The sequence below is a fragment of the Triticum dicoccoides genome, chromosome 4B (genome assembly GCF_002162155.2).
Source record: "Triticum dicoccoides isolate Atlit2015 ecotype Zavitan chromosome 4B, WEW_v2.0, whole genome shotgun sequence".
In the NCBI taxonomy this organism is placed as follows: domain Eukaryota; kingdom Viridiplantae; phylum Streptophyta; class Magnoliopsida; order Poales; family Poaceae; genus Triticum; species Triticum dicoccoides.
In genome coordinates, this window is record NC_041387.1 from 6,451,141 (window position 1) to 6,477,213 (window position 26,073).

Genomic DNA, 26,073 nt, shown 5'->3' on the forward strand with positions numbered 1-26,073 from the left:
AAGAAGAGGGGTGTGGTGGAGGGGCAAAGAAGAGGGGGGTGATGGAAGGGCAAAGAAGAGGGGAAGGGAGGGCTCTAATGGAGGGGTGGTGGAGGGGGAGCATTGGAACAAGCAAGGTGCAAGGAAAGGGGGAGAAAGGGAAGGGGGGAGGAAGAAGAAAGGGGAGGAAGGAGGGGAAAGGTGGTAGGCGGCTAGCGGGCATAGCAGTAGCATGGGTCTCCAATGCACGCTACTGCTATGGTAGCTTGCAAAATATCTACGGCTGGTGGTGCACCACCTATAGCGCGGGCCAATATAACACGCTACTGGTAAAATTTTATAGATAGAAAAAATAGCAATAGCGTGTTTATAGCAACAAGCGCTATAGATCAAAAACTAACAGTAGCGCTGGTTGGGCGACGAGCGCTGCTAATATTTTGTGATCAGATATTGTGGTGTGTTACACTTAGCAGTAGCGTGGGTTTAGGAAACAAGCGCTGCTGCTAACATATACCAGTAGCGCTCTTTCTAGCCAGCGCTACTACTAAGTACTAGTAGCGTTGGGTCACAAACAAACGCCACTGGTAAACTTCTATGTATAAGGGTTTTCCTAGTAGTGCACGCTTAAGTGGCACCAACAGCTTTGACTGTGAACCATCTACTTTTCACAGATGACAACCTGTTGCTTTTTAAGTCAAGTCATTATGGGGCAATTGAAGTATCTAACTTGCTGGAGAATTATTGGTTGGCATCCAGACGAAGAATACATCATGACAAGTCCTTTATATTTTGCAATAAAGGATGCCCTCAGCCCTCAAGGAAGATGCCAAGAATACTTTGAACTTCTAAATTGAGCCGCTCAATGACAGGAAATTGTGTATGCCAACTGATGTGGGGAAGTCCAAGAACAGGACTTCCAAATACTTACATGACAGAGTTGGGGAAAAGCTGAGAGGATGGATGGAACTATTGTCAACTGCAGGTAAAGAGGTTTTGATAAAGTCTGTGGCATAGGCAATTCCGGCATATTCCATGACCTGCTTCCATTTCCGCAATGACGTTGCGCGAGTGTCACCTCTTTAATCAGACAATTTTGGTAGGGAAGTAAATAGGGGACAAGGAAGCCATGCTGGGTCTCATGGGATGTTATGATGAGACCGAGTATTTTGGATGCGTCGGTTCCCTACTTTCCAAGCCTGGCGCTTGCTAGACCATCCCGGTTCTCTGAGTTCCATTGATCTTAAAAGTTGTAAACTATCCAAATAACCCTCTTTCTGATGCAACCTTGGGACCACATCCATCACATATATGGCCGACTATTTTGCATGGGAAAGACATAATGACTTAGGGTTTGATAAGGAGAATAGGAGACGGAGAATCCCCTGATATTTGGAACAATAATAGGATAACTAGAGAGCATATAAAGAGGCCGAGAACTTCACAAACACCACAGCCGCCGACAAGTGTCGCTGAACACATTGATCACACTGTGTCATCAAGGGATGAACAACTTATTCAATCGATACTTATTCCCATTGATGCCGAGACTATATTGAAGATCCCTCTTTGCACGAGACAAATATCTTATTTTTGGGCTTGGAGTGAGGATAGAAGGGGCATGTTCACTGGGCATTCCGCTTAAAAGATGATACAGTGAACCAAGATCGGTAGAGAATCATGGCTGTATGAGCAGGGTGGCCGATCAAACTCAGAGGCTGATTGTCAAGGATGGACAGACTTATGGCATATAAAAGTCCCCCGAAAATCAAGGTGTTCATGTGAAGATTAGCACAATACTCACAATGTCCTTCTTCATCATAGAAACATGTCGATGACGAGTGCTTGTTGTTTGTGCAGGTCTAACAATATGTGCAGGCACGCCCTGCTGAATTGCTTGGTTTCAAGGAGCACTGGGCATTATCATACGAGCAAATTGTCGAGCTATTGAGTCTGAATGTAAATGAGGACGCCAAACAGTGGCTATTCACCACGCATGAGGTGTTATCGCATGCGGAGGATTTTATCATGTTTACGATCACTTTTGATGATATGGGGAGCTCGACACAAAGCTATACATGAGGAGATATATAAAAGCCCTTTCACTTTTCAGGCTTTTGTGCAGAGTTACTTAACTAAGCTGAGAGCTACCTAAAGCACTTGAAGTCCAGTTCCAGGGGCACCCGTGATTAGGCCAAGTCAATGTATCGCTCCTCGGGATGATATGGTGAAGGTCAATGTGGATGCGGTGGTTGGACCAGGCGACACTCGAGGCGCAATGGGAGCTATATGCAGAGATCAATCATGTAATTTTCTGGGTGTGTCGGCCATTGTGTTCCCACATATATCAGATCTTGTTAGTGTCGAATCTTCAGCAATCAGGGTGGCACTTGCACTTGCTGATAATCTCTATGAGAGGAAGATTCAGGTGGCTTCAGATTGCAAGGTGGCGTTACAGATATACATCAAAAGAGCGGAACTATCTATAGAGCAATCATAACTGAGATCATAGATCGGGAGGCTACTTTTACTAATTGTACATTAGCCATGAATTTAGGAGCTTGAATGTTGAAGCTCACAAACTCGTGAAGCATGCCTTATCCCTAGGGGTTGACCGCCATGTTTGGTTAGGTAACCCCATAGCTAAAGTTCTCTCGCCTTGCTTCAAAACTACTGGGCGTGCGCTGCGGTTTTGACCTAACGGCCTCTGTTTGCTGAAATTAATTGGAATAGTTGAGAAGAAAGTGACGAACGGATGCGTAAAGCGTGGAAATCTGCCGAATAGTTCGGGCCGAATCCTGAAGAAAGTTCAAAGCGCTGTTCGATGAGCCTACATAGTATTAGTTCGTTGGTCAGGTAAAAGTTGGCAAGCCAATGATGCTTAGCTGGTCTTTTTGAATGTTTAGCCACACTAGGACACCACTATGCACTATTAATTATGTCTGTGCTCAGATGTAGCGCTCTCCTGCAGTATCCACAAAAGAAAAACCAAGATTTTCAGTTCTCACGCGCCTGACAAACATCATCTACCTTCTGCTTGCAATCTTTCCTGATGATACATCATGTCCGTTGGGGGTAATATGAATTCAAAAGGATGGAAAAAAGACCTGGGAAGAGGGGAATTAGGGATACTGTGCTAAATTGGGACAGTAGAGGAGAGCATTATGCCCTTGAATGGAATCCAGGATGCGAAACGTTGTGCCGCCATAGCGATGATGGCCACAACCATACTTGCTTCAAAGAGGAACATCAGTACTGTACCTCCTCCAAGCCTCGAGCAAGCAACACAATATTGTACAGGAGGCCCCATGCCAGCAGTAGGGGCCGATCGCCGTTCAATTCCTGCAGAGGGCCTCTCATCCTTCTAGTACTGAATATGCTAGCAGTCGACTAAAATAGATGATTGAGCTGATACTGTTATCATTGCCATCTGTAATCGATATTGAGTACCTCCTCTTGCATGCTAGATCTAAACATAAAATTTAGCTCAACTGTACACATCTGTTTTGACTCGACAGTAAGGAACCATAATATTGCAACCCTGAGGAACAAAGCAACGGATGAGTACTTGACAACAATTTAGCTCAAGTGTACAGCTAAAAATTTAATTATGAAGGACAAAATTGGTTGCGACAAAATCAGTCACTTGACAACAATTATCACATTTGTCTATGAATATTTGAACCTATGGTCTTTGTTGCGCCCTGTCGGATAGATTAAAAAACGCAACCATCTAGTACATAGGGAGATTGTGCATAGTTCTCACCTCTAATAATCTAATCAAGGCAGTAGAGGAGGATTATGTGCCCTGTGTAAGAGGAACACGCATCAGTCAGAGTAGGATCCAGGAGGCCATTATTGAACCAATTTTCACATATCACCAGCTAATGAAAAATAATTTACAAATAGTAACTCTCATCGAGTGGAAATAATATCATGCATGGTACTTAAGCCAGCCGTACCTGAAACTTGATGAATCTAATATTTGTTCAAGGAAGTGTCTCACGGCCTTTAACTAAAACTAACAATTTACAATTGACAGTGATCTAGTTTCATGAAACTATAATTATTAGAAGTCACCAGATGTCTGCCTTTCTTCGATTTCTGCAAGTAGCACCTAGCTAGGTGAGCTCACCAAATCACTCCATGTTGCTTTAAGTAGGTAGAAATTTGGCAGATACACAAATATTAGTACGTTTATCCATTAATTCTAATAATTGATAAAGAAGGGCACTCCTCTAGCTTCTTATGTGTGTGTGTGTCTGTGTGTTTGGTGCTGTGTATTTCGATGTGAGATCAGTAATTCCAACTCCCTACAATTAAGATATGAATAGTCAGTGGAAACTTACCATTGGGAACCATTGCTTGGGGAGCATGTTCAGACCTGGAAGTTGCTGCTCTCAATCTATTGCCCATGCATATGGATGATTATTAATCTGCTCATATGTTTACACCTCCATACGTTGCCACCGCAGGGATTACTAACATGAACACAACCATCGTCGCCATTAAGTTAGCAACATAGATCAACATACTTGTCGCCATGGCGGGTAGGAAAAGTTTCACGTGTGATGTTCTCTATTGATATCACGTAATCCTTGTAACTAAGAGTCAAACGACATGCTAGGCAATCACAAAAGGAAACGTTTCAGGACAGGGCACCGGCCGAACCTTCGGACGGTCGCGAGCCACGCTAGCGCCGCCCAAGCTGCGCCCCGCGCCAGACTCCTGTTATTGTTGGGCCCCACGTGGACCACCACTCCTCCCTTTTTTATCTTCCCCTAACTGCTGCCTTCATCCCCTACCTCCAGACACATCTTTTCCCGTGGCCATTTTTATTCTTCCTTTTCCCTGCGCTGCTGCCTACCGGCGGCCGCTGCCGGCTGTGTGCTTCGCCGAGCCAGGGGGACTACCCGACTGCTGCCAGTCCTCCTCCTCCGCACATCTTATCCCCCAAAACATCTCTCCTTCTCTCTCAAATAAGCCATGGTCCAAGACGAGACAAGGTCTGGGAAGGAGGCTGCAACCGGTGCCCGGGGAGCCTGCGACCGGCCATGAGACGGCAAGGATAGGGCAACGCTCCTCCAAGAAAACATACGACGTCGTTATTTTTGCTACATGCTTCAACCGGCGTCGGAATTTGCTACAAACGACATCGCATACCGCTGCCACTGGTGTCACATTTTGCTGCAATGCACAATCGACCTCGCATTTTTGCTACATGTCGCTTTTTGCTACAACCATTTTCACTTTTTGCTACATATGTTCAGGCTGAGCTGTGACCTGACGACGGTGGCGATGACTTTTTTGCTGCAACCGTAATAGATTTTTGGTACATCCAGCAATAATTTTTGCTACATCCATTCTTTTTTTGCCGGCAATGATACAATGGCAAGATACAACCGCCGGCAACGATGACAAGTTTTTTCGCCGAATAAGCTGCAACGGGCATCGTCAAAAGCTGGAACCGGCCATCAGCAGAGCTGCATCTACTGTGGGTGGTGCCCCGGCAACCATATCGGGCACCTCTCGCGGAGCTCGACGCCCATGGCCATGGCGACAGCCCTCGTGGAACTCGACGGCCATGGCCATGGCAGCACCCCTTGTGGAGCTCGATGCCGATGGCCGTGGCAGCACCCCTCGCGGAGCTCGACGCCCATGGCCACGGCAGCATCCCTCGCGGAGCTCGACTCCCATGACCATGGCGTGCCCTAGCAGCCACAGTGGCATCCCTCGAGTGGAACTCGACGTACATGGCCGTCGTGTCCATCACCAGGCGGGGAATTATGCATCTCGTGGGTCACAGGGGGGGCGCGCGTCCTGCGCGAGGAAGGAGACGAGTTTGGGGGAGAATCGAACGGTTAGAGGCGTGCAAATCGTACGGCTACCAAGCGACCGGCCGAACTTTCGGCCGATGCGCCGGCGCCTATCGTTGCCCAATCACAAAAGAAATCTGGAGGAAGGCAGCCGCTTGCACTGCTGGGGAGAGGGTCTAGAAAATATAGAACCTTCCCCCGAAATAAGAATTTCCTGTAAAAAATAGAGCAGGAGCAGATGATGAACCGCTACCGGCATGTACCTGCCTTTACCTTCTGGCATGTGCGCCCTCGAATATCAATGGCGCACCGGCAGGTGCGCCCTCCTTCAAACTACCATGGATACACATCCACATATGCATAGGCCATCTAGGATTCGGAAACCTGAAATAAAAGGAGATTGTTAGACTAATATGTCATGTATCGTGACATATCTCCTAATCCCCTAAATCGAGGAGAATCGATATTATTGTGATCTCCCATTTATGGTTAGAATTATAAATCTGTCTATATATTGACATGCAATGGAAAAGCCCAAGTGTGGCAACAATTCCTAAATCTTTCATGGTATTAGCCTAAGAAAATCCTCTCACTTCCGCTCCCTCCAACCCTAGCGCCGTCGACCCTGTTCCCGCACCGCCGGCCAACACCTCCCTCCCCTCCCCTCCCATGGCGCCCTCCGAACCACCTGCTCCCCATCCCAACGCCGCCCTCTGGACGCAGGCCACCGCCATCCCAAGCGTCCGCTCTCTCGTCCCCATCGTCCTCGAGTTCAAGAGCGCTGTCTTCCCCAAGTGGAGGACCTTATTCAACATCGCCATCACCACCTACGCCCTTGAGGACCACCTCACCGCCGAGATGCCCTCCACTGATCCAACATGGCTCCGCCTCGACGTCTTGGTGCTCCGCTGGCTCTACGGCTCCATGGCCATGGACATTGTCGACCTCGTCATGCCCACCGACCCTGCCACCGCCACGGCCTACAAGGTCTGGACCTCCGTCCTCGCTCTCTTCAATGACAACCAAAAGAGCCGCGAGATTTATCTCGCTGAGGAGTTCCACAACATCAAGCAGGAGGATCGGTCCATCACCGAGTACCTTCACCTGCAAAACACAGCGGCTGACGCTCTTGCCGAGGTCGGTGCCCCCGTCTCCGACCCCGAGCTCGTCACCAACGTCATCAAGGGCCTTCACGAGCACTTCGACAGCGTTGCCGACATCGCCCCCTCCTCACGCCGTTCCCTACCTTCCTCAACTTCCGCAACATGCTGCTGCTCCACGAGATGAAGACTTCCCGGCGCTCCACCAACACCTCAGCCTCCGCCTTCTACGCCGCCAAAGGACCAGTCCCTTCTCCTCCCAGTGGCGGCGGGTCGTCCTCCGACGGCGGTGCTCCTCCAATGCCCACTCCATTCAACCCTTGGATAGGAGCCATCCAGATGTGGCCCATGCAGTCGCGCCCCAACAGCACCGGCGGCACCGGCGGCATCCTTGGACGGGGTCTGGGATCACGCGCCCACGCCTACATGGCCGCTCCCCCGGCTGCCCTCGGCGCACCCTACGGTGGCTATAGCGCAGCTCCGTTCAGCGCCGTGCTGCCCTACGCCACAACACCAACGCCGGCACCATCATGGGACATCGCCGCTCTCGCTCAACACTTCACCAACATGACGTTGCAGCAACCCTCTCCCGAGTGGGTCATGGACAGCGGCGCGACCGCCCACCTCTCCTCCGATGCCGGTATCTTATCATCTCTTTCTCCCCATCCTATATATCGTCATGTGGTGGTCGGCGACGGTTCCACCGTTCCCGTCACCACATCCGGTCATTCCTCCCTTCCCTCCCTCTTTCCCAATAGACCTCTTCACTTACGTCATGTCTTAGTCACACCTAACATTATCAAAAACCTTATTTCCGTTCGTCAATTGACTACTGATAATCATTGCATCGTCACTTTTAACCCTTTTGGTTTGTCTGTGAAGGACCTTCATTCCCGGCGCGAGATCCTTCGGTGCAATAGTACAGGGGAGCTCTACACGTTCACATGTCCTCCGCCTCCTCGCGCCCTCGCCACGCTCACCACCCCTCATGACGTGTGGCAACGTCGCCTCGGTCACCCCGGCCATGATGCCTATCGTCACCTCTCGCAACATATTTCTCTTTCTTGTATTAGACAAATAAATCAAACCACTTTATGTCATGCTTGTCAACTAGGACGTCATGGACGTTTACCTTTTTCCTCTTCCACTACTCGTACAACTCGTCCATTCGAGTTAGTCCATTGTGATCTTTGGACTTCACCGATCTTGAGTGTTTCTGGCAATAAATATTTTTTAGTCATTCTTGATGATTTCACTCATTTTCTATGGACTGTTCCGCTTCGCCAAAAATCTGATGCTTACGCCTCGCTCTCCGCTTTTCGCGCATTCGCTCACACTCAGTTTGGCTTATCTCTCGTGTCCATACAATGTGACAACGGTCGTGAGTTCGACAATAACAAACTTCACTCTCTCGCCGTCACGCACGGCATTCACATTCGCTTCTCTTGCCCATACACATCCCAACAAAATGGTAAAGCTGGACGCATTATTCGCACTGTCAATGACATTGTGTGTTCTCTCTTATTTCAGGCACTCACGTCCTTAACCGTCTTCCTACAAAAACAATTAGCTCCCCCTCTCCATACTTTGCCCTTCACAACACCCATCCCGATTACTCGTCACTACGCATCTTTGGCTGCCTATGCTATCCCAACACTGCCTCCACTATGCCACATAAACTGTCGCCGCGTTCGAGTGCTTGCGTTTTTCTTGGCTATTCCTCTCATCATAAGGGATATCGGTGCATGGACCTCACTACCCACCACATCATCATCTCTCATCACGTCGTATTCGATGAGATGATCTTTCCCTTTGCCTCCCAACAGCCTACCAATGCCGCAACGTACGACTTTTTCGCCGATGGCGACAACCTACCCATAGTTGTCCCACCCCTTTCGATTACTACCCCTCCACCCACCCCACCACTCTCCCCTCCTCCCGCCCCTCCCTCACCACCCGCACCACCCTCACCACCTGGACCTCCCTCACCGGGCGCCCCTCCTGCACCCACTCATTGCACGCGCAACATCTCCGGCATCCACAAGGGGCCTCGCGAGCGGCTTAACCTACATGTTTCGTCTATCAGCAGGTACTCACCGGTTCCCACCTCCCCCCGTGGAGCTCTCAAGGATCCCAACTGGCTCGATGCTATGACTGCGGAGTACCACGCTCTCCTCAGCAACAACACTTGGGATCTTGTGCCTCCTCCTCGGGACACTAACAACGTCTCCGGCAAGTGGGTTTTTCGCCAAAAGCTCAAGCCCGACGGCTCCCTCGATCGCTATAAAGCTCGTTGGGTGCTTCGAGGTTTCTCTTAGAAGCCAGGTGTTGACTTCGACGAGACATTCAACCCGGTTGTCAAACCGGCCACCGTGCGTGTCATCTTCTCCATCGCGCTCTCTCTTAATTGGGAGACTCGTCAGCTCGACGTCAAGAACGCCTTTCTGCATGGCACTCTTGCTGAGGTTGTCTACTGTCGTCAACCCACTGGCTTCATCGACTCCAGTCGCCCCGACCACGTCTGTCGGCTGAACCGTTCACTCTACGGTCTCAAGCAGGCTCCTCGTGCGTGGTACCAGCGCTTCGCTGCTTTCATCACTTCGACCGGCTTCATGTGCTCATGCTCGGACACTTCGTTGTTTGTCCTCCGTTGTGCGGAAGGCACGGCCTTCCTCCTACTCTAGGTGGACGACATCGTCCTCACCACCTCGTCGACTCACTTGCTCGACATGATCACGTCCTCTCTCCGCGCCGAGTTCGCCATGACGGACATGGGCATCCTCCACTACTTCCTCGGCATCGCGGTTACCCGCGACTCCTCCGGCATGCATCTTTCGCAAGCTAAGTACGCCGCGGAGATTCTGGACAGGGCCGACATGACTGCTTGCAAGTCGGCCACGACACCTGTTGATACATTGCCGAAGCTCGCTGCTACTGCCGGTCCTTCAGTGGCCGATCCCACGGAGTACCGGAGTCTTGCCGGCGCTCTCCAGTACCTCACTTTTATGCGCCGAGACATCGCGTATGCCGTTCAACAGGTTTGCCTTCATATGCACGACCCACATGAGCAACACCTCGTCGCCATCAAGCGCATCTTGCGCTACGTCAAGGGCACGCTCTCTCATGGCCTTCATCTCTACTCGACTTCACCAAGCTCCATGATCGCCTACACCGACGCCGACTGGGCCGGCTGCCCAGACACTCGGCGGTCAACATCGGGATTCTGTGTTTACCTTGGAGATAACCTCATCTCTTGGTCCTCCAAGCGGCAACACACAGTCTCGCGTTCGAGTGCTGAAGCCGAGTACCGCGCCGTGGCAAACGCCGTGGCTGAGGCGAGTTGGCTTCGACAACTTCTCTAGGAACTTCATCGACCATCTCCTCCTACGACGATCGTCTTCCGCGACAACGTCAGCGCCGTCTACATGTCCACGAACCCAGTACAACATCAGCGTACCAAACACATCGAGATCGATCTCCACTTCTTTCGCAATCGTGTTGCCATGGGTCAGGTCCGTGTGCTTCATGTTGCCTCGTCACGACAGTTCGCCGACATCTTGAAGAAGGGTCTCCTGTCGCCGTTGTTTTTGGATTTTCTGTCCAGTCTCAACGTCCCTTCTCCTCCCATTGTGACTGCGGGGGAGTGTTAGACTAATATGTCACGTATCACGACATATCTCCTAATTCCCTAAATCGAGGAGAATCGACATTGTTGTGATCTCCCATTTATGGTTAGGATTGTAAATCTGTCTATATATTGACATGCAATGGAAAAGCCCAAGTGTGGCAACAATTCCTAAATCTTTCAGAGATATCAAAACTCGAGTGGAAGGGCAATGAGTACAGATTGAATTGGTTCATTATCTTCAAGATGGACTGCATCAGGGATCGTACCTTGCAGTATATAGGAGAACATGGAGAGGCGGCGGAGGAGGAGGAGCGGCGCTGGCAGAAGAGATGCGGCCATGCGGGGAAACCTGTTTTTTCTTTGGGTTTCCATACGAAGACCTCTTTTTTCTTGTAAGGAGATGTACCTGTGGGATAATTTGTTAGGACTCTCAGGGATTTCATTTAACGGCTGCAGATATTTCATACTGATATCTGATTGTTAATTTTATTAGTTTTATAGGATTAACGTGACCCTTTTTATTTGGGTTCCATACAAAGAACTATTTTTCTTGTAAGGAGACGTACGTGTGGGATAATTTGCTAGGACTCTCTTAGTGATTTCATCCAACGGCTGTAGATATTTTATGCTGAGATCAGATGGTTATTATTGTTAGTTTTGTAGGATTAACGTGATGCCTCGTTTGGTGCCTCCAATTAGTAAATATAAATATAAGATAAGATTGTGAGGGACTAAATTTTTTTGTTGAAAGGAAAAGTTGAAACAGACGCTCACTTCCATGAACACGTGGACACACAACCGGTGGCTCCATGCATGCATGCATGATACATCGCACGCAGTACGCAAGCGGGCTGTTGCCAAGCTAACTAATGGCGCCCGGCCGACAACGCAGTACAGCTAGTAGAGCACTCGCTGCCAAACGCCTACGTGAGAGACCCTCGTGAGCCCAGCTATACAACCTCCGCTCCTCCACCCATCCTCGTTCACTCCGCATCCGCAGCCGAATTCCCCCGTCTCCACTGCTCAGTCCCCCGGACCGCCGGACCTCTCCTCGCCTTGCCATGGCAGCCGCAGCACTGAGGGCGCAGCTAAACGCCCATATCGCCGGCATGTACACCAGTGTGAGGCCCTTCCCCTCCCCTCTAGTCGTGTGGTATTGGATTTTGGCTTGGCTGGACGACTAACTTGGCCTTTGCCTTTGCTTTGGCGTGGTCGACGTCAATCCAGGGTGTGGTGGACGAGGATACATTCGAGGAGCTGCGGGACGAGGGCACCGCCGCCGAGGTCTCCCGCCTCTTCATCTACGACGCCTCTGAGATCATCGACGACATCGACCTCCTGATGTCCGCCCCCACGCCCTCTATCATCTCTCCCTCTGCTCTCTGTATCGGGTACTGGCTCATCTTAATTATCTGCTCTGGAAATCGCAGGGAGGAGCCGGTAGTGGACTTTGACGAGGTGGAAGCCCTGACGCAGCAGCTCATGCGGTGCACCTCCAGGTGATGACCATCATAAACCCTTTCTCTCTCTTCCACCTGCTTATTTTTAACTCTATGTTTGTTTGCCTGCTGCGTCAATGTCGTGCGATTCAGATCTGTTTATTATACTGGGCAAAGGATTCTTATTTGTCGGCTGCACTGCCCCATAGGCGTAATTAGAAGAATCGAGTTTAGTTGCGTTTAGTGTAACAGAGTTACGGGTATCCTGATTAATATCAATGTTATGATGAGGATAAATTGTTGGCGTTTTTGGAATGTTCCTGGTATTAATGATCTGCTATTCTGTGTATTACTAATGGTGGTTTTTCTGGTATTAATGATATGCTATTCTATGTATCTCTAATGGTATTTTTTTCTAGTTTGTCCACGACATCGATGTTGTTTTTTATTTGGATGTGTCGGCACGGGGTGTGTACCTCATGACACGGCCGCACAATTGAGGTTTGTGTCGTTTTACAGGCGTCATATAGCCATAGGTAGAAGAGCTGAGTTTAGTCATATATCGTGTAACGAAATTGTTGGTATTCTTCCCAATGTTAATCAAATCGTATAGCTTGGCGAGGGGAATTTTTGTCGTTTTGCAAACATTTGTTCTACTATCGTGTCTGTTCTTCGGGCAATGCCATTATTCTAGGTTGAGAATGAAAAAAATTGTTGTTTTACAAGCATGGCCGGTATTAATGATCTGCAATTCTACATAATGCCAATGGCCATTTTTTCTGTTTCACCATTGGAACGTTGTTGTTTCTATTCAGATTTGTTAGGCACAGGGTGTGTACGTCATGGACGTCATTTGGATGTCGTATATCCAAAATTAGAAGACCTGATTGTAGTTGTGTCTCGTGTAGCAGAATTGTCGGTATTCATGACAATTTCATGGTTCAGCAAGAAAAACTTTGTCGTTTTCTAAATAGTTCTGGTACTACTGATCTGCTATTGCACATAATGGCAATGGTGTTTTTTTTTCTGCTTCATCAAACAATTTATGGAGTTGACAATCATGATAGGAAATGGCTCCTTGAGAATATTATTCAGTTGACATCTCAGTTTATAATAAGTTTGATAAGTTCCTAATTTCCTGATCTGCATTTTTTTTGCATGTTTCAGTGTTGGTGCACAGCAAGTGAACCTCGCCTGCATGCACTTCGGCAATTTCTATGCTATACAATACAAACAAGGGTCAGAACTCAATAGCTTATTTAATATTGCTACACAATAATTATCCGCAACATTGTTTTTCAATGTCTCTATGTAAACCTGACAGCTCATGTTGTCTTTTCTGTCGTTATTTTCAGCTCATACCAATCTAACGTTGTTAAGAAGTAACCTGATTTGCTTTTTCACTTCATCTGCAATCACGATGTTCATATTACTCGGTTCATTATCTGAATATGCTACCCTTTGATGGTTCTCTTCTAATTTATTGGCTCTAGACTTTTGTTTATAGCACACACCACTAAATTCTTATATGGCAAGATATTTTTCTTTTTTTGAAATATAGGGTTACAATTTTTGAACCATTTCATCTCCATTCTGTTAACCTCTTCAGAATTTGACAATGTGATATTTTTGCATTATTTCAGGTGTCTCGTGTCATTGGCTCTTGTTAGGAATGAGTTCTATATTGTGCGACATGAGTTGGAGATCATGATGCAGGTAGCACCTTATATGCCTAATGTTGGATTTTAGTACCAACTTTCTACTAGTTTCATAACCCATAGATTGGTCATATTAAGATAGAGAAAAGGGAACAATCTTTAATCCTTAATCTAATTCTTTTGACATTTAGATTTGGAGCACTTAGTTTGAGGTACCGAAAAGTCTCATTTAGCTGTTAAATGATTATGTGGTAATTTTGTCATCATGTTTGGTAGATGCACAGGGTAGCTAAAAAAAGTGGGAGAAATTCTCTGTTTCCCAGCTTAAATTAAGTTTTAGCAAAAGCCCAAATAAGAAACTAGCTAACTTGTAACATGGCTGATTAGTGAAACCATGTGACTTGAGCACCATTATGTGCCATAGACTTTTCTTAATCATTTTTTGGAAGGTACTTCTCTTAATCATTGACCTATTATTCATCTTTTGTTGCAGCTCGAAGAGGAGATCGCGGCATGTGGTCCTGACTCCTATGTAGCGGCAAGTGGAGGGGGAAGAACGTGGCCCCATGCGATCCCTTGCATTATGTGGTCCATGTGTCTCCGCAGATGTAGCGGTTTTCAAAGGGTGTCTAGCACTAGAGGGTGCGCATAAAACTTAGATGAATATTCTCGCGTCGGAACTTTGGGCTCGTAAACCTGTGAAAGAAAATTGTTGTCCTGTGTTGATGTCAGTGTGAAGTCCATATTCTAGAGTACCGTGGATGTGTTGCCCCCTGCCTACGGGCTGTTTACAAAACCTATACTTGGTTGGTTGGTCCTCTAGTGACTTTGTTTTGCTGTTTCTTCTGTTTGTTTTTCTCTATAAGCAAGTCTGGTTGTTGGTTGTTGTACCCAGAGTGTAGCCAATCACCATATTTGGGCATATTAATCATGTCGTTTTAGTATGAAATTTCAATATGGCCTTCTTATAAGAGTACGACGGCACCACGAGCTGTAACCGGGGGAGGGGCAAAACAGAGGGGAGCATACCACATATTATAGGAGCATACTCTTTATAGGAGCATACTCCGCAATTTTCTTGTTTGGGCGACTAGGAGGGAGTCATGGACGATGGACTCTGGACTTACCGAGGCAACACGATGGTTTTGGCGTCGTATGATGCATTCATTAAACCATCAACCATAGCCTTGGACACTATTGAGATCTGGATCAAATTCATGATCTACCAGATAGCTACCCCACTGCTCAAATCCCTTGCATCCAAGGTTGGCAAATTTATCTATGCGGAGCCTAAGTACCATGATTTTGAGGGTAATGTCTCTAGAGTCAAAGTAAAGATCAACATGCACAAACCGCTAAAAACGCAATCACTCTTGTCAAGGGGAAGAAGAGATAAGTCTTCACAGTCGCATATGAGCGGCTACCAGATTGATGCGAGGTTTGTGATTATTTGCGCCACATGTACAAGGAATGTCGGGATGGAGTGCATCCACCGTCGGCCCTAGTTTTCAAAAATATGCGAGCTAGCTGGTTCAAGGGAGCGGGGAGAGGACCTGGAGGAGGGAGAGGGCGAGGTCGTGGCCACGGTGGCAGGACTGGTCGTAGACAGGGCGCACCCAAGAGGATGCTAGCAGGGAATCAGAGTATGAGGACCCTGATGCCTACATGCACAAGGCCGAACTGAACAAAAAACGAGCTTCAAAGCTCGCACTGAGAGTTGATCCAGTGGTAGCTGATTTAGCCATAACACCTGTGTCGGCCCAAGGCAAAACACCGACGCTACCTTCCCCTCAAATCCCATTGAGCCCCTCGTCTCGGCAGGAACAAAAGAGGTCAAGGACAAGTAATTGCAGCAGATAAGAACATGTTGCAGAAGAATGGTGGCAACACAAAAACCCAATGGCAAAATTGTTAGGCTCCCTGGAGGAGTGCCACCATGTCCAATGTGTGTCTTCTGCTGGAATTGTTGCGGTGCAGGCAGAGCCGCGATAGTCTATGAGCTTTTTGATTTCATGAGGAAATTTGCCCTACCATCCTCTACATAGTAGAAACCTAGCAGGAGGCTCGAGGGTAGAATCGTTAGCACGAACATTAGGGTATGATAATAGATATGCGATTGATAGCCAGGGAAGAAGTGGCGGTATTGGCATTTTCTAGAATAATGAATAAAAATCGATATTCTTGGTTACTTTATGTATCATGTCGAGTGCTCCATTCTTGAACCAAGCCTTGATCCTTGGAGAGTTACAATAGTGTATGGTGAAGCTCAAACCCACTTGTGGCACCAAACATGGGATACTATTAAAAACATTAGTACTTCCAGCAATCTCCCATGGCTTTGCCTGGGCAATTCCAACAAAGTTCTACATCCGGATGAGCAGGAAGGAGTTGGACAACGTAGCAGTGTGCAGATCCAAGATTTTCAAGACAAGTTTTATGTTTGCATGATGCTAGATTTGGGTTACTTAGGCCGGACCTTCGAGATGAAGGTTACAGGTGGTACTTTCACAACGGTGCGCGTAGACCGAGTGCTGGTTTCTACGGACTGCCAGTGAGTGTTTCACTTGCTCATTAAACTCACCTGACAGTCACGACTTCAGATCATGACGCGATATTGGTGGACTTTGCATCGGCAGCAACAAGAGAACACTATTGGGAATATACCCTAGAGGCAATAATATTGTATTATTATAATTTCATGTTCATAATTAAGAGTTTATATTTCATGCTATAACTGTTATGATCCTGGAATAAGCGATTCAGTGGAAAACTCATATGCACGTGTGGAATGATAAACGGTAAAGAATAGGTTCCTAGTCTTGCCTCTAAGACTGGCTCAAGTGTTGTTGGTGATCATGTTTTCCAACTCTTAGTATATCGTTAAGTGTAATGATAGTCGTAAAACAACATTCAGAGTATGATGTTAGAAGAATGATCATATGGAATCGATCCAAATTTGTGTGTAATGAATTGAGTTTATATAGTCTGTAATCAATTGTAATAACCTAGAGTGTTAACGTGTGATTTTTCTCCTTAGACCATGAGAGTATGGTAATCACTTCTTACCCTACGGTGGACGTTGGGGTTGCTCTAATGTCACCTGTAACATGGTGATCATAATGACAACTTATAGGCTCATCAGAAAGTTTGACAAGGGACTAGATAGCCCGATAGTGGGATTTGCTCCTATGATGATGGAGATATATTCTTAGGGCCCTATCGGTGGGATGGTATCAATCATCGTCTGTCCAAACACAGGTGACTACGTCGCGGGGATGCCGAAACACGACAACGAGAAAGAAGAACAAAACCGGTAACAAGGATAACGATATCGTGAGCATGTGATGACTCAGGAGGATACCAGTGTCTCCCGAATTTTTTGAAATATTGCAAAGAAAAGGGAACATCACATGATAACCAAATATTCACTTGAATATCATTCGTGTGCTCATAGGGATCGATATGGACGTCCACGTTTCCGCTATCGGTCATTGAACGAAGGGGTTTCGTTCATGTCTATGAGTTACCGAACCTACGGGGTCACAAGCTTAAGGAAACCAAGATCTGCTGAGTGTTAGTAGGACGGGAATGATGATAATATATTTGTGTAATTGTTTCATAAATATCCGTAGGCGTTTCGGGGTCACCGAAAGGGTTTGAGAGAGTATCCGGTAATACCGGGTATCGGGTAATAATCAACTTTTGTCCTTGGAAGAATGATCACGGATAATATTATTAGTGCATATGAGTGCTTACATTTCATGAAATGCAGCGAGGGAAAAAGTTAGTAGCTACTATGCTTTGAAGCTCGATACGAGGAAGGCATATGATAGGTTGGAGTGGGACTATTCTAAAGCCATGATGTTGAAATTGGGATTTTCTCCTAAATGTGTACAAATAGTTATGGGCATGGTTCAGACAGTATCTTTCTCGGTTCTTTTTAATCGTGAGAGACTTGATCAATTACAACACAACAGAGGTATCCGACAGGGAGATCCAATATCCCCATATCTTTTCTTAATTGCAGTAGAGGGCCTTTAGTGCCTCCTGAAATCCAATTCTTCATCATCACCACTACTAGGAAAACCCTTATCCGTAGCGCTGGTTATTTGGCTATTAGTAGCGCGGGTGGTTGCGCTACTGCTACGGTGCTACAGCTATTTTTTAGCAGTAGCGCTTGTTTTAACTAGCGCTATTGCTATCTGTATCTTGCAGTAGCGCGCCTCTGCCCATCGCTACTGCTAATGCTAGTAGCGTGGCCCAACAAACAAACGCTACTGGTAAGCAGCGCTACAACTACTCCAATACCCCAGGCTACTGCTAGTATTTTCTTTTTTTTATGTTGTTGTATTCGTATTTTTACATGTTTTATATAGTTACAACATACACATACATTGTAACTATATGAAAAAGGAATGTCTCATCATCATAATCGAAGTGGTACAACATAGTCTCATCATATCAACATAGTTTCAACACAAATGATGTCGATCTCATCATAATCTCGAAATAGCGATACAAGTTATAATGATGACATGTATCGTACATTGTCACCGTAGACACATGTTTCATCATCTACCTAAACTAAGACATACACGATAAGAGCCATCACGATGATCAAAAGCGGTATTATGTAGTAGTTTTTGTAGCGGCGCTGGTTCTGAATCCCCTGGTTTGCTATGAATATCAAGTAACTAGCTTCGGCTTCCGCTCTGCTATCAAACCCTTTCTGACTTCCACCGGAGAAGCCAGAGACTTGGGCTTGACACTCTGGCCACTCATCATACACACCCGGAACATGCCCTACATACACGGCATACCACTTCCTCGGCATCATTGATCTATATACCTGTCAGAGATGCACATATATATACCATGAAGCGAATTCAACAAAACAGTTATGAAATAGAAGCAACATATAAAGTAAACATAGTTAACAAATTTTATAGTACCGAAAGTAATTAACTAGAGCGCGGCACCATACATCTAATAGTTTCGTCGTACTGAGAGATTCGAAGTTTCGTCGTACAGAAAGTAACAAGTAACTAAACAGACACATTGTTTTTAAGCAGTGCACTGTTCCCATCTGTCTATATCCGGGAGGACTGACCCAAGCTTAGTGAAAGGCGTCATGTCCTAACGCTGTAGGGCAATGCGGTTCGGACATCAGCTCGTGATATTGGGCCGGCGTAGAACATCCCATTCTCTTCGAGGACATCTTTGATGATGATGGACGCAATTTCTTGTTGGATCCGGTAGAAATCATTTCGAAGTCGATTATCCGGCACGGCTCCAAAGGCTTCGGCCCATCTCTGGATATGGGTATCGGATGAAGATTTCATGCAAAGTGATTGCACATCCCTTCTGTACTCCATCATTAGATGGATGATGTAGAATCCATCATTCTCACTTCTTGCCGGTTGCTGGATGCAACAGAAGTCAGTCTTGTTGGTGAAACAAATCCCGGCCTTATTTGTTTTTTTGTGTTGGATGTAGCCACTCCACATGCTGAAGCCCAGCATAGCTCTGTGCAGAACATACTTTATGTGTGTGTAATCTTTCTTCTGTATGTTCTTCGACGGGTCCAAATATAGAGCGCGGGAGTAACGCGGGTAAAGAACAATGAGAACGGCACGACACCCCCCGCTGCGCAAAATACACGATCAAGTTTAGCCTCTATGCGTGCAAAGTAACTATTGAAATGAACGAAAGGATGTATGTGTTATAGTGCTATCCGCGGATGACTTACCTGGGATGATAAGGTAGGAGAATCGTTTCTTTGTCATTATTGCTGACCAAGAATTCTTCGATGTACTGACTCGCATATTGACGGTTGGCGTCGTTGACTGACAAGAAGCCCTCATGCATGTAGTATGGGTCCGTGACCGCAAGACCGGTGACTTGCTCTCTCCTGAGGATGTACTTCATGTGCAGCGCATACAGGCGGACGAACGTAAAATCGAGTGTCCTCATTTGAATCATCTGGAAGATGTAATCAAACCTCAGGAAGAAGAGGTCCACGGGGCATGTGTGGACATACATCTTGCAACTGCTCGTCACATGAACCGTATAAAGTGGGTATCCTGGATCATCCAAGGCGAGGAGGCTTCTCTCTGTCGATAGCACATGGTCATGGAGTCTCCTAAGATCCCCTTCTATGGCAGCTAGTGCATTCGCCGATACCATTGGCTCTCCTGCGACATGGATTAATGGAGCTTGTTTCATTGGTACTTGGTCAACCTTGGTCGAAGGCAGCTGGCTGCTAGAACCAACATTGCCAGCTTTATTTGATTTTCTTGCCGCCGGTCTCTTCCTCTGCTTCTTCTTGGTGGGCTGAGGTGCTGGTGGGTCTGTCAGACCCTCCTTGAGCACCACCCCTAGTGTTGCCGGGCTCAGCATTGGACGACTCTGGCTAAGTAGTTGAGCTTGGGTGGAGCCGGCATCTGGAGGCGTGTCCTGTGAGGATTGCATGAACAAAGACTTCTTGCACTCCCGAGGACATTCCGGCTCTGGTACATGCATCTCATATTCATATGGTTGACTCGTTATTACTTCGTTGTCAAAGGAAGTATTGAAATACTGGTTAGGGTCATCGTCGGCATCCTCCATGTCATGATCCCTATCCTCTTCCATGGGGCAGATGGCATCATTTGCCGGCGGAACGGTTGGCCCTCCTTCCTCATGTCTCTCGATCTCAGCAAGCAGCACAGACAATGGTTGTACTTGTGTAGGTGGTGTTGTGGTCATACCTTCATGAGGTCCCGTTGGTGTGCTCCGGCCACCTCGACACAAAGAAAATTTTTCGGCCATAGGATCGGCCAATTTTTGCATTGGCCAAGCTGCGTGGGGGTCTCGTCATCCTCTCCATCGGTTTGTATCGGGCGAGGGAGACCCTCATAGCCCGCTTTCACACTCTCCACGGAGACCCTTAAGGCGTTATCGGGCATCTGCCGGCGGTGAAACAAACAATCCTTAGGCTTCACTATAGTACCCTTCCCCACATCCACTAACCCGCCCTTCATGTTGTAAAGGAGGGTGCACGGAGTGGAGTTGGCCTACAAAGACATATACGTGCAGCGTCAAAGATCCAAAAAGAATGGCAACTGAAGATTAATTAATTAGTTTAGTTTATGAAGGTGCGACGACGCATATTTACCGTGAGGGCGTCGAGCTCAGCCAATGTTGACGGCCCGACATTCAAGCTAGAGACGGAGCTAGGGCTGCTGTGAGAGCTGGGCGCAGGAGTAGGTGTTGGAGGAGGTGCGGGTGCGGTTTCCATACTAGGTACGGGTATGGCTGAGATGTTCATTGAGTTGCTCCCGGTGAAGCTAGGCATGGGAAATTCACTTGGTGGCGCATTTGGATTTTGTTGCACCCATGTGACCACTGTTGGAATCAAGGTTGTAAAGGCATCCACGAAATCAGATCTACAGGCAACGGTTATCTCAGCTTTGGTCTCAGCTTTTTCTTTCTCCATCACCCGCGCCACCTTCTCGTCGATAGTCACTTGACTGAACTTCTTTCTCTGTCTTTTAGCCTCGGGGTCCTCGCTATAATAGTACTTCCAAGTGGCCCCATCCCCGGCACCATGCACACGTCCATATTGAGGCCGCTGGCCGGGCGGGTGTCCCATCATTATGTTCATGGCCTGGTTGAAAGGAGTGTCCCACTTGTACTTCGCCGACGACTGAGTCGACTGAGTCGACGAGTCGCTCTCGGCCGCCGCAAGCTTGTGTTGCTCTCTCTGCAAAATTGACCGTGAATCATTTACGAATGCGACTAGAATGTAGTAGACTTCATTGATCAGAAGCTAATATGTAAGGTGGTAAAAGGATAATTACCAGTATTCTCATGAATTTCCTAGTCGGCCCGTTGGTGAAAAATATATTTTTCTTGGGGTCCCACGAGAATCGGGCCCTGATGAAGTCGTGCTCCTGCTGGTCGGTAAACTCAGCCAATGGGTTTGGGATCCCCTGACGTTCACGTTCTGCGTCCTCCTTAGCCCACACGGGCCTCTTTCCCGTGTAACCACAACTTCCAAGGCGGTGGTTCCCCATGTTCTTTGCCTGCAGTTGCTTGCCTCTCTCCGACCTGGCCTTGGCAGCTTCTTCATTGCAAGTCTCCTTGAACTTTTCAAAGTCCTCTATCATAAGTTTCAGATTGTCTGCAAAAATCTCGGCGTAGGTTTCATGGTCTACCTGAATCGCCTTTTTCACCCTAGTTTTCCAAGCGCTCAATGCGTTGTTGAACTTCCCTAGGGCTTTGTTGTTGATTTTTTTCATGGCATGATCATCCCATGGGTCGACTTCATCGTTACGACCGGCGAACAGGAATCCTGCGTGCAACCTAGTTAGAAGCAGCTTCTTCAACTAATCATTCTTCCGTATTTTTGTGGTGTTGATGTTAGCGGTATCCCGTAGGATGCATGCTAGTTGGTTGCCGTAACATGCTGCCACTTCTCGTGGCTCTATTGTCTCGAACTCGCCAGGGTGCACCGCCGTGACCACCAGTCTTCCGGTGCCGAGCTCATTTCGGTGTCGTGTCCTCTTTTCCTTCTTTCCCTCACTGGCTTGGGAGGTCCCACCTTCCGTGCTATAGTTAGGAACATCATCAGCGCCATTCTCAGTGCCGGTGTCGTTGGTGGCATTAGTGTCGGCGCCAGCGCCACCACCGTCGTCATCGTTGGACACCCAGCTTCCTGTCTCTCCTGATCCGCCAAAAAGTCGAGGTAGGCGTGTGCTCAACCTAATTGGGAGTGAGAACCTCCGACCTCATCGGTGTCGGTCATGTTTCCTAGGGTTCAATGTCGTAGTCGTTTAATTATCGAGCTTCATATAATAAAGTGAATAATGACAAAAAAGTGACGACCTTTTGTTTTGCCAGAAATGTCGTTCATTCCCGTCGCGACAAATCTCAAGCACTCGATATGTCCAACTTTCTAGCACAAGTCATGCCGAAATTCACAAAAAATTTCGGCATGACCTTTGCTAGAAAGTGCACATATAGAGCGCCTGAAATTTGCCGGAATGGAAATGAATCAACATTTCCGGCAAAACATAGGTCACTTAGGTCAATATTTTGCCAAATCATCAATATAAGCTGCAAAACTGATCTCACTACATAGAAGATCTCAATAGCAGCCAAATCATCACACACACACACACTGAATTAACTGAATCATGCATGATTCAGTTAACCGAATTTACTGTCAATAGCAGTAGCACACATGCATCAATAGCAACAGCACACATGCATCAATATTAACACTAACTAAAATTCATAAACAGCAGTAGCACACATGCATCAATATTAACACTAACTATCAGCACTAACAATAACTAACACTAACTAAATTAAGCTAACTAACACTAACTAACACTAACAGCAATTAAATTAAGCTAACTAACACTTGGGAGGGGAGGGAAAGGCACCTGTCTAGTGCTAGCTGGCGTTGCTGGGCAAACCAACAACAAGGTCTTTGGTCAGATAACTCTCACAGAAAGAGATGCACTCTTTGGTCAGATATCCCTGGGCTATGCTTCCATCTGGACGGGACATGTTATGAACGAATCCTTTGATTACCCCATTCATCCTCTCGAACGGCATCATGCTATGCAAGAATGTAGGCCCTAGGTCGATGATGTCGTCCACGATGTGGACACATAGATGCACCATGACATCAAAGAACGCGGGCGGGAAGTACATCTCTAGCTCATTCAGTATGACAATGATCTCTTCCTGTAGCCTATGGAGTTGCTTCACACTGATCGACTTTCGAGAGATAGCATCAAAAAAGTGGCATAGGTCAGTAAGCGTCTCACACACATGTGTGTCCATAATCCCTCTAAGTGCAACCGGGAGTAACTACGTCATCATCACATGACAGTCGTGAGACTTCATCCCACTGAACCTTTTTTTTCTTAGTGTCCAGATATCTGCTTATCTTCCCATAGTATCCGGAACTAACTTTGATTCCGGCAAGGCACTTGAACAATTGATCGACCTCCTTCGGATCTAAGGTGAAGCAAGAGGGGGGGGGGGAATATTGTTCTTCCTTCTTGTTTACTTTTTTGCCCCTATCTTCCATCTCCGTCTCCGTCTTGGTCTCCTCTGACAACCTTTTACCAGGCATTTGAAGATCTTTCCCGATTTTCAAATATTCCAAGTCTTTTCTTGCCTTCGGCCCATCCTTGGTCCTCTCCGGCATGTTCATCAATGTTCCAAGCAAACTCTCAAGGATATTTTTTGTGATATGCATTTGATCGAGGCTATGAGGCATGTCGAGTATGCGCCAGTATTCCAAGTCCTAGAAAACAGATCTTGTCTTCCATATCTTCAGCAGGGGCTCCGGCGCCTTTTTCTTCATCTTTCCCGGCGAGGGGCACTCTTACCAGTTCTTCAATAACTCATATATTTCTGCACTGCTACGCTTACGTGGAGGACCTCGATGCTCAGCCTTACCATTGAATAGATCTCCACACTTTCTCCATGGTTCATCCTTCTCGAGCCATCTTCGATGCCCCATGTACACGATTTTCGAAGACCCGCCATCTTTCGATAGCTGCGGAGAAGTTGTATCATCCATGCACCTCGTGCATCTGCAATATCCGTGGCACACCTGGCCGGAGAGATAGTCGTAACCGAGATAGTCCTGCACCGTCGTGATCAGCGCGACTCTCATGTAGAAATACTCTCCTTTGCTTGCATCCCATGTCTTGGCCGGCGTTGTCCATAAGGTCTGTAACTCCTCTTTCAGTAACCCGAGATACAAATTTATATCATTTCCCAGTTGTCTTGGCCCTTGAATAAGCATAGCCATGTGTATGTATTTTTCCTTCATGCACAACCATGGGGGGGGGGGGGAGGTTGTACATCCATACAAACACGAGCCATGTGCTATGATTGGTGTTCTGGATGCCAAATGGATTCATGCCATCACGACTAGCGCCAAGCATGATGTTCCTTGGATCATTTGCGAAAAATTCAAATTCAGCATTTAATGCTCTCCACTGGCTAGCATCTGCGAGGTGTCTCAACTTCGGTTCATCTCCGTCATCTGGCTTCACCCTCTCCGCGTGCCAGCGCATAAGCTTTGCTTCCTTAGGATCTACGAAATACCGCTGTAGACGCGGAGTGATCGGAAAGTACCATACAACTTTCTGTGGAGCTTTCTTTCCGGCCTTTTTATATCGTGAAGCATTGCACTTTGGACAGATGGTTTTTTCCGCATGCTCGTTCCGATATATGATGCAATCATTGATGCATGCATGATATCTAATATGTGGCAGATTAAGAGGGCACACGATTTTCTTTGCCTCCTCGACACTAGTAGGACACATGCTTCCCGCGGGAAGAACCTTCTTTAGGTACTTCAGAAGCTCATCCAGGCTTGTATCTGTCCATTTGTTTTTTGCCTTCATCTTTAGAAGTTCTAGTGTGACACTCAAGCGGGTCACCTCGGGATTATTGCAACCATCATACAAAGGAGTCATCGAGTCTACCTCCAGTTGCGCCAGTTTGGCCTCCTCTCTAGAAGCAGCTCTGTCGCTAGTCGTCTTCTTGCGAAGCAGGTCTCGAACATGCGGGTCCCGCATGGCTGAACTTAGTAGCGACGAATACGGTGGCGTGTTCGCGTCTTCTCCGCCTTGAACTGCCTCTTCGCCATCGACATTTCCAAGGCCGTCTTCCTCTTCGGGCACATAATCGGTCATCTCTTCGTCTGGTGGCCCCATGTCGTTATTTCCTGCCCTGTCGACGTCCTCCTCCTCCTCATCATCTTCTTCTTCTTTTTCACTTATCCACCGAGTATGGCCATGCATGAGCAGGTGCGCGTTGAATTTACCACCCTCAAAGGGGTCGAGCGTGACTCTTCCTTTGCATTTTCGACACAGGCATAAAATATCCCTCAGTCTTTTTTCATACATGTCATCCACAGCGGATTGCCAGTATCTTTCCACCATCCTTCCATTGACCTTCATGATCACCTGCGAGAGGAGCAAATATTATAACCACGTATATATGCATGCATGGATCAAATCCATACAAAAAGTCGGCATGACCTTCCCTAAACATAGGACATATTGAGTTTGCATGCCTAGAATTCGCCGAAACGGAATTGAATCGACATTTCGGCAAAACATAGGCAACTAATGTCACCCACATTATTTCATCAAATACACAATGTAGGCAACTCAAATTATGCCACTCACAATTCGGTATATTCTCATATCGCCCATATATATATAGTTTCGGTACTATCCACACAAACACTTTTTTTGCTCACCTATGTGTCAAGAGGGATATCGAGCACCTTTCTATAGATATATAGCTCTAACTAGCTATCTAGCTAGGGAGAGAGTGGGAGGAGAGGGAGAGGAGAAGAGAAGAGGGGAGGAGAGGGAGAGGATAAGAGGGAAATCATTAATGGAAGGGGGTGGTGGAGGGCAAAGAAGAGGG

The 26,073-nt window shown here is 47.1% G+C and overlaps 1 protein-coding gene across 1 annotated transcript; it reads left to right on the forward strand.

Moving 5' to 3' along the window:
• Positions 1 to 11,469: 11,469 nt before the first annotated feature.
• LOC119293163 (histidine-containing phosphotransfer protein 2-like) lies at positions 11,470 to 14,460 on the forward strand. Its single transcript, XM_037571718.1, has 6 exons — positions 11,470 to 11,641; positions 11,748 to 11,863; positions 11,951 to 12,019; positions 13,127 to 13,198; positions 13,603 to 13,675; positions 14,111 to 14,460. The coding sequence occupies exons 1-6, from the start codon at positions 11,582 to 11,584 to the stop codon at positions 14,267 to 14,269; spliced, it is 549 nt and encodes a 182-aa protein (XP_037427615.1). The 5' UTR covers positions 11,470 to 11,581; the 3' UTR covers positions 14,270 to 14,460.
• The last annotated feature ends 11,613 nt before the right edge of the window (positions 14,461 to 26,073 follow it).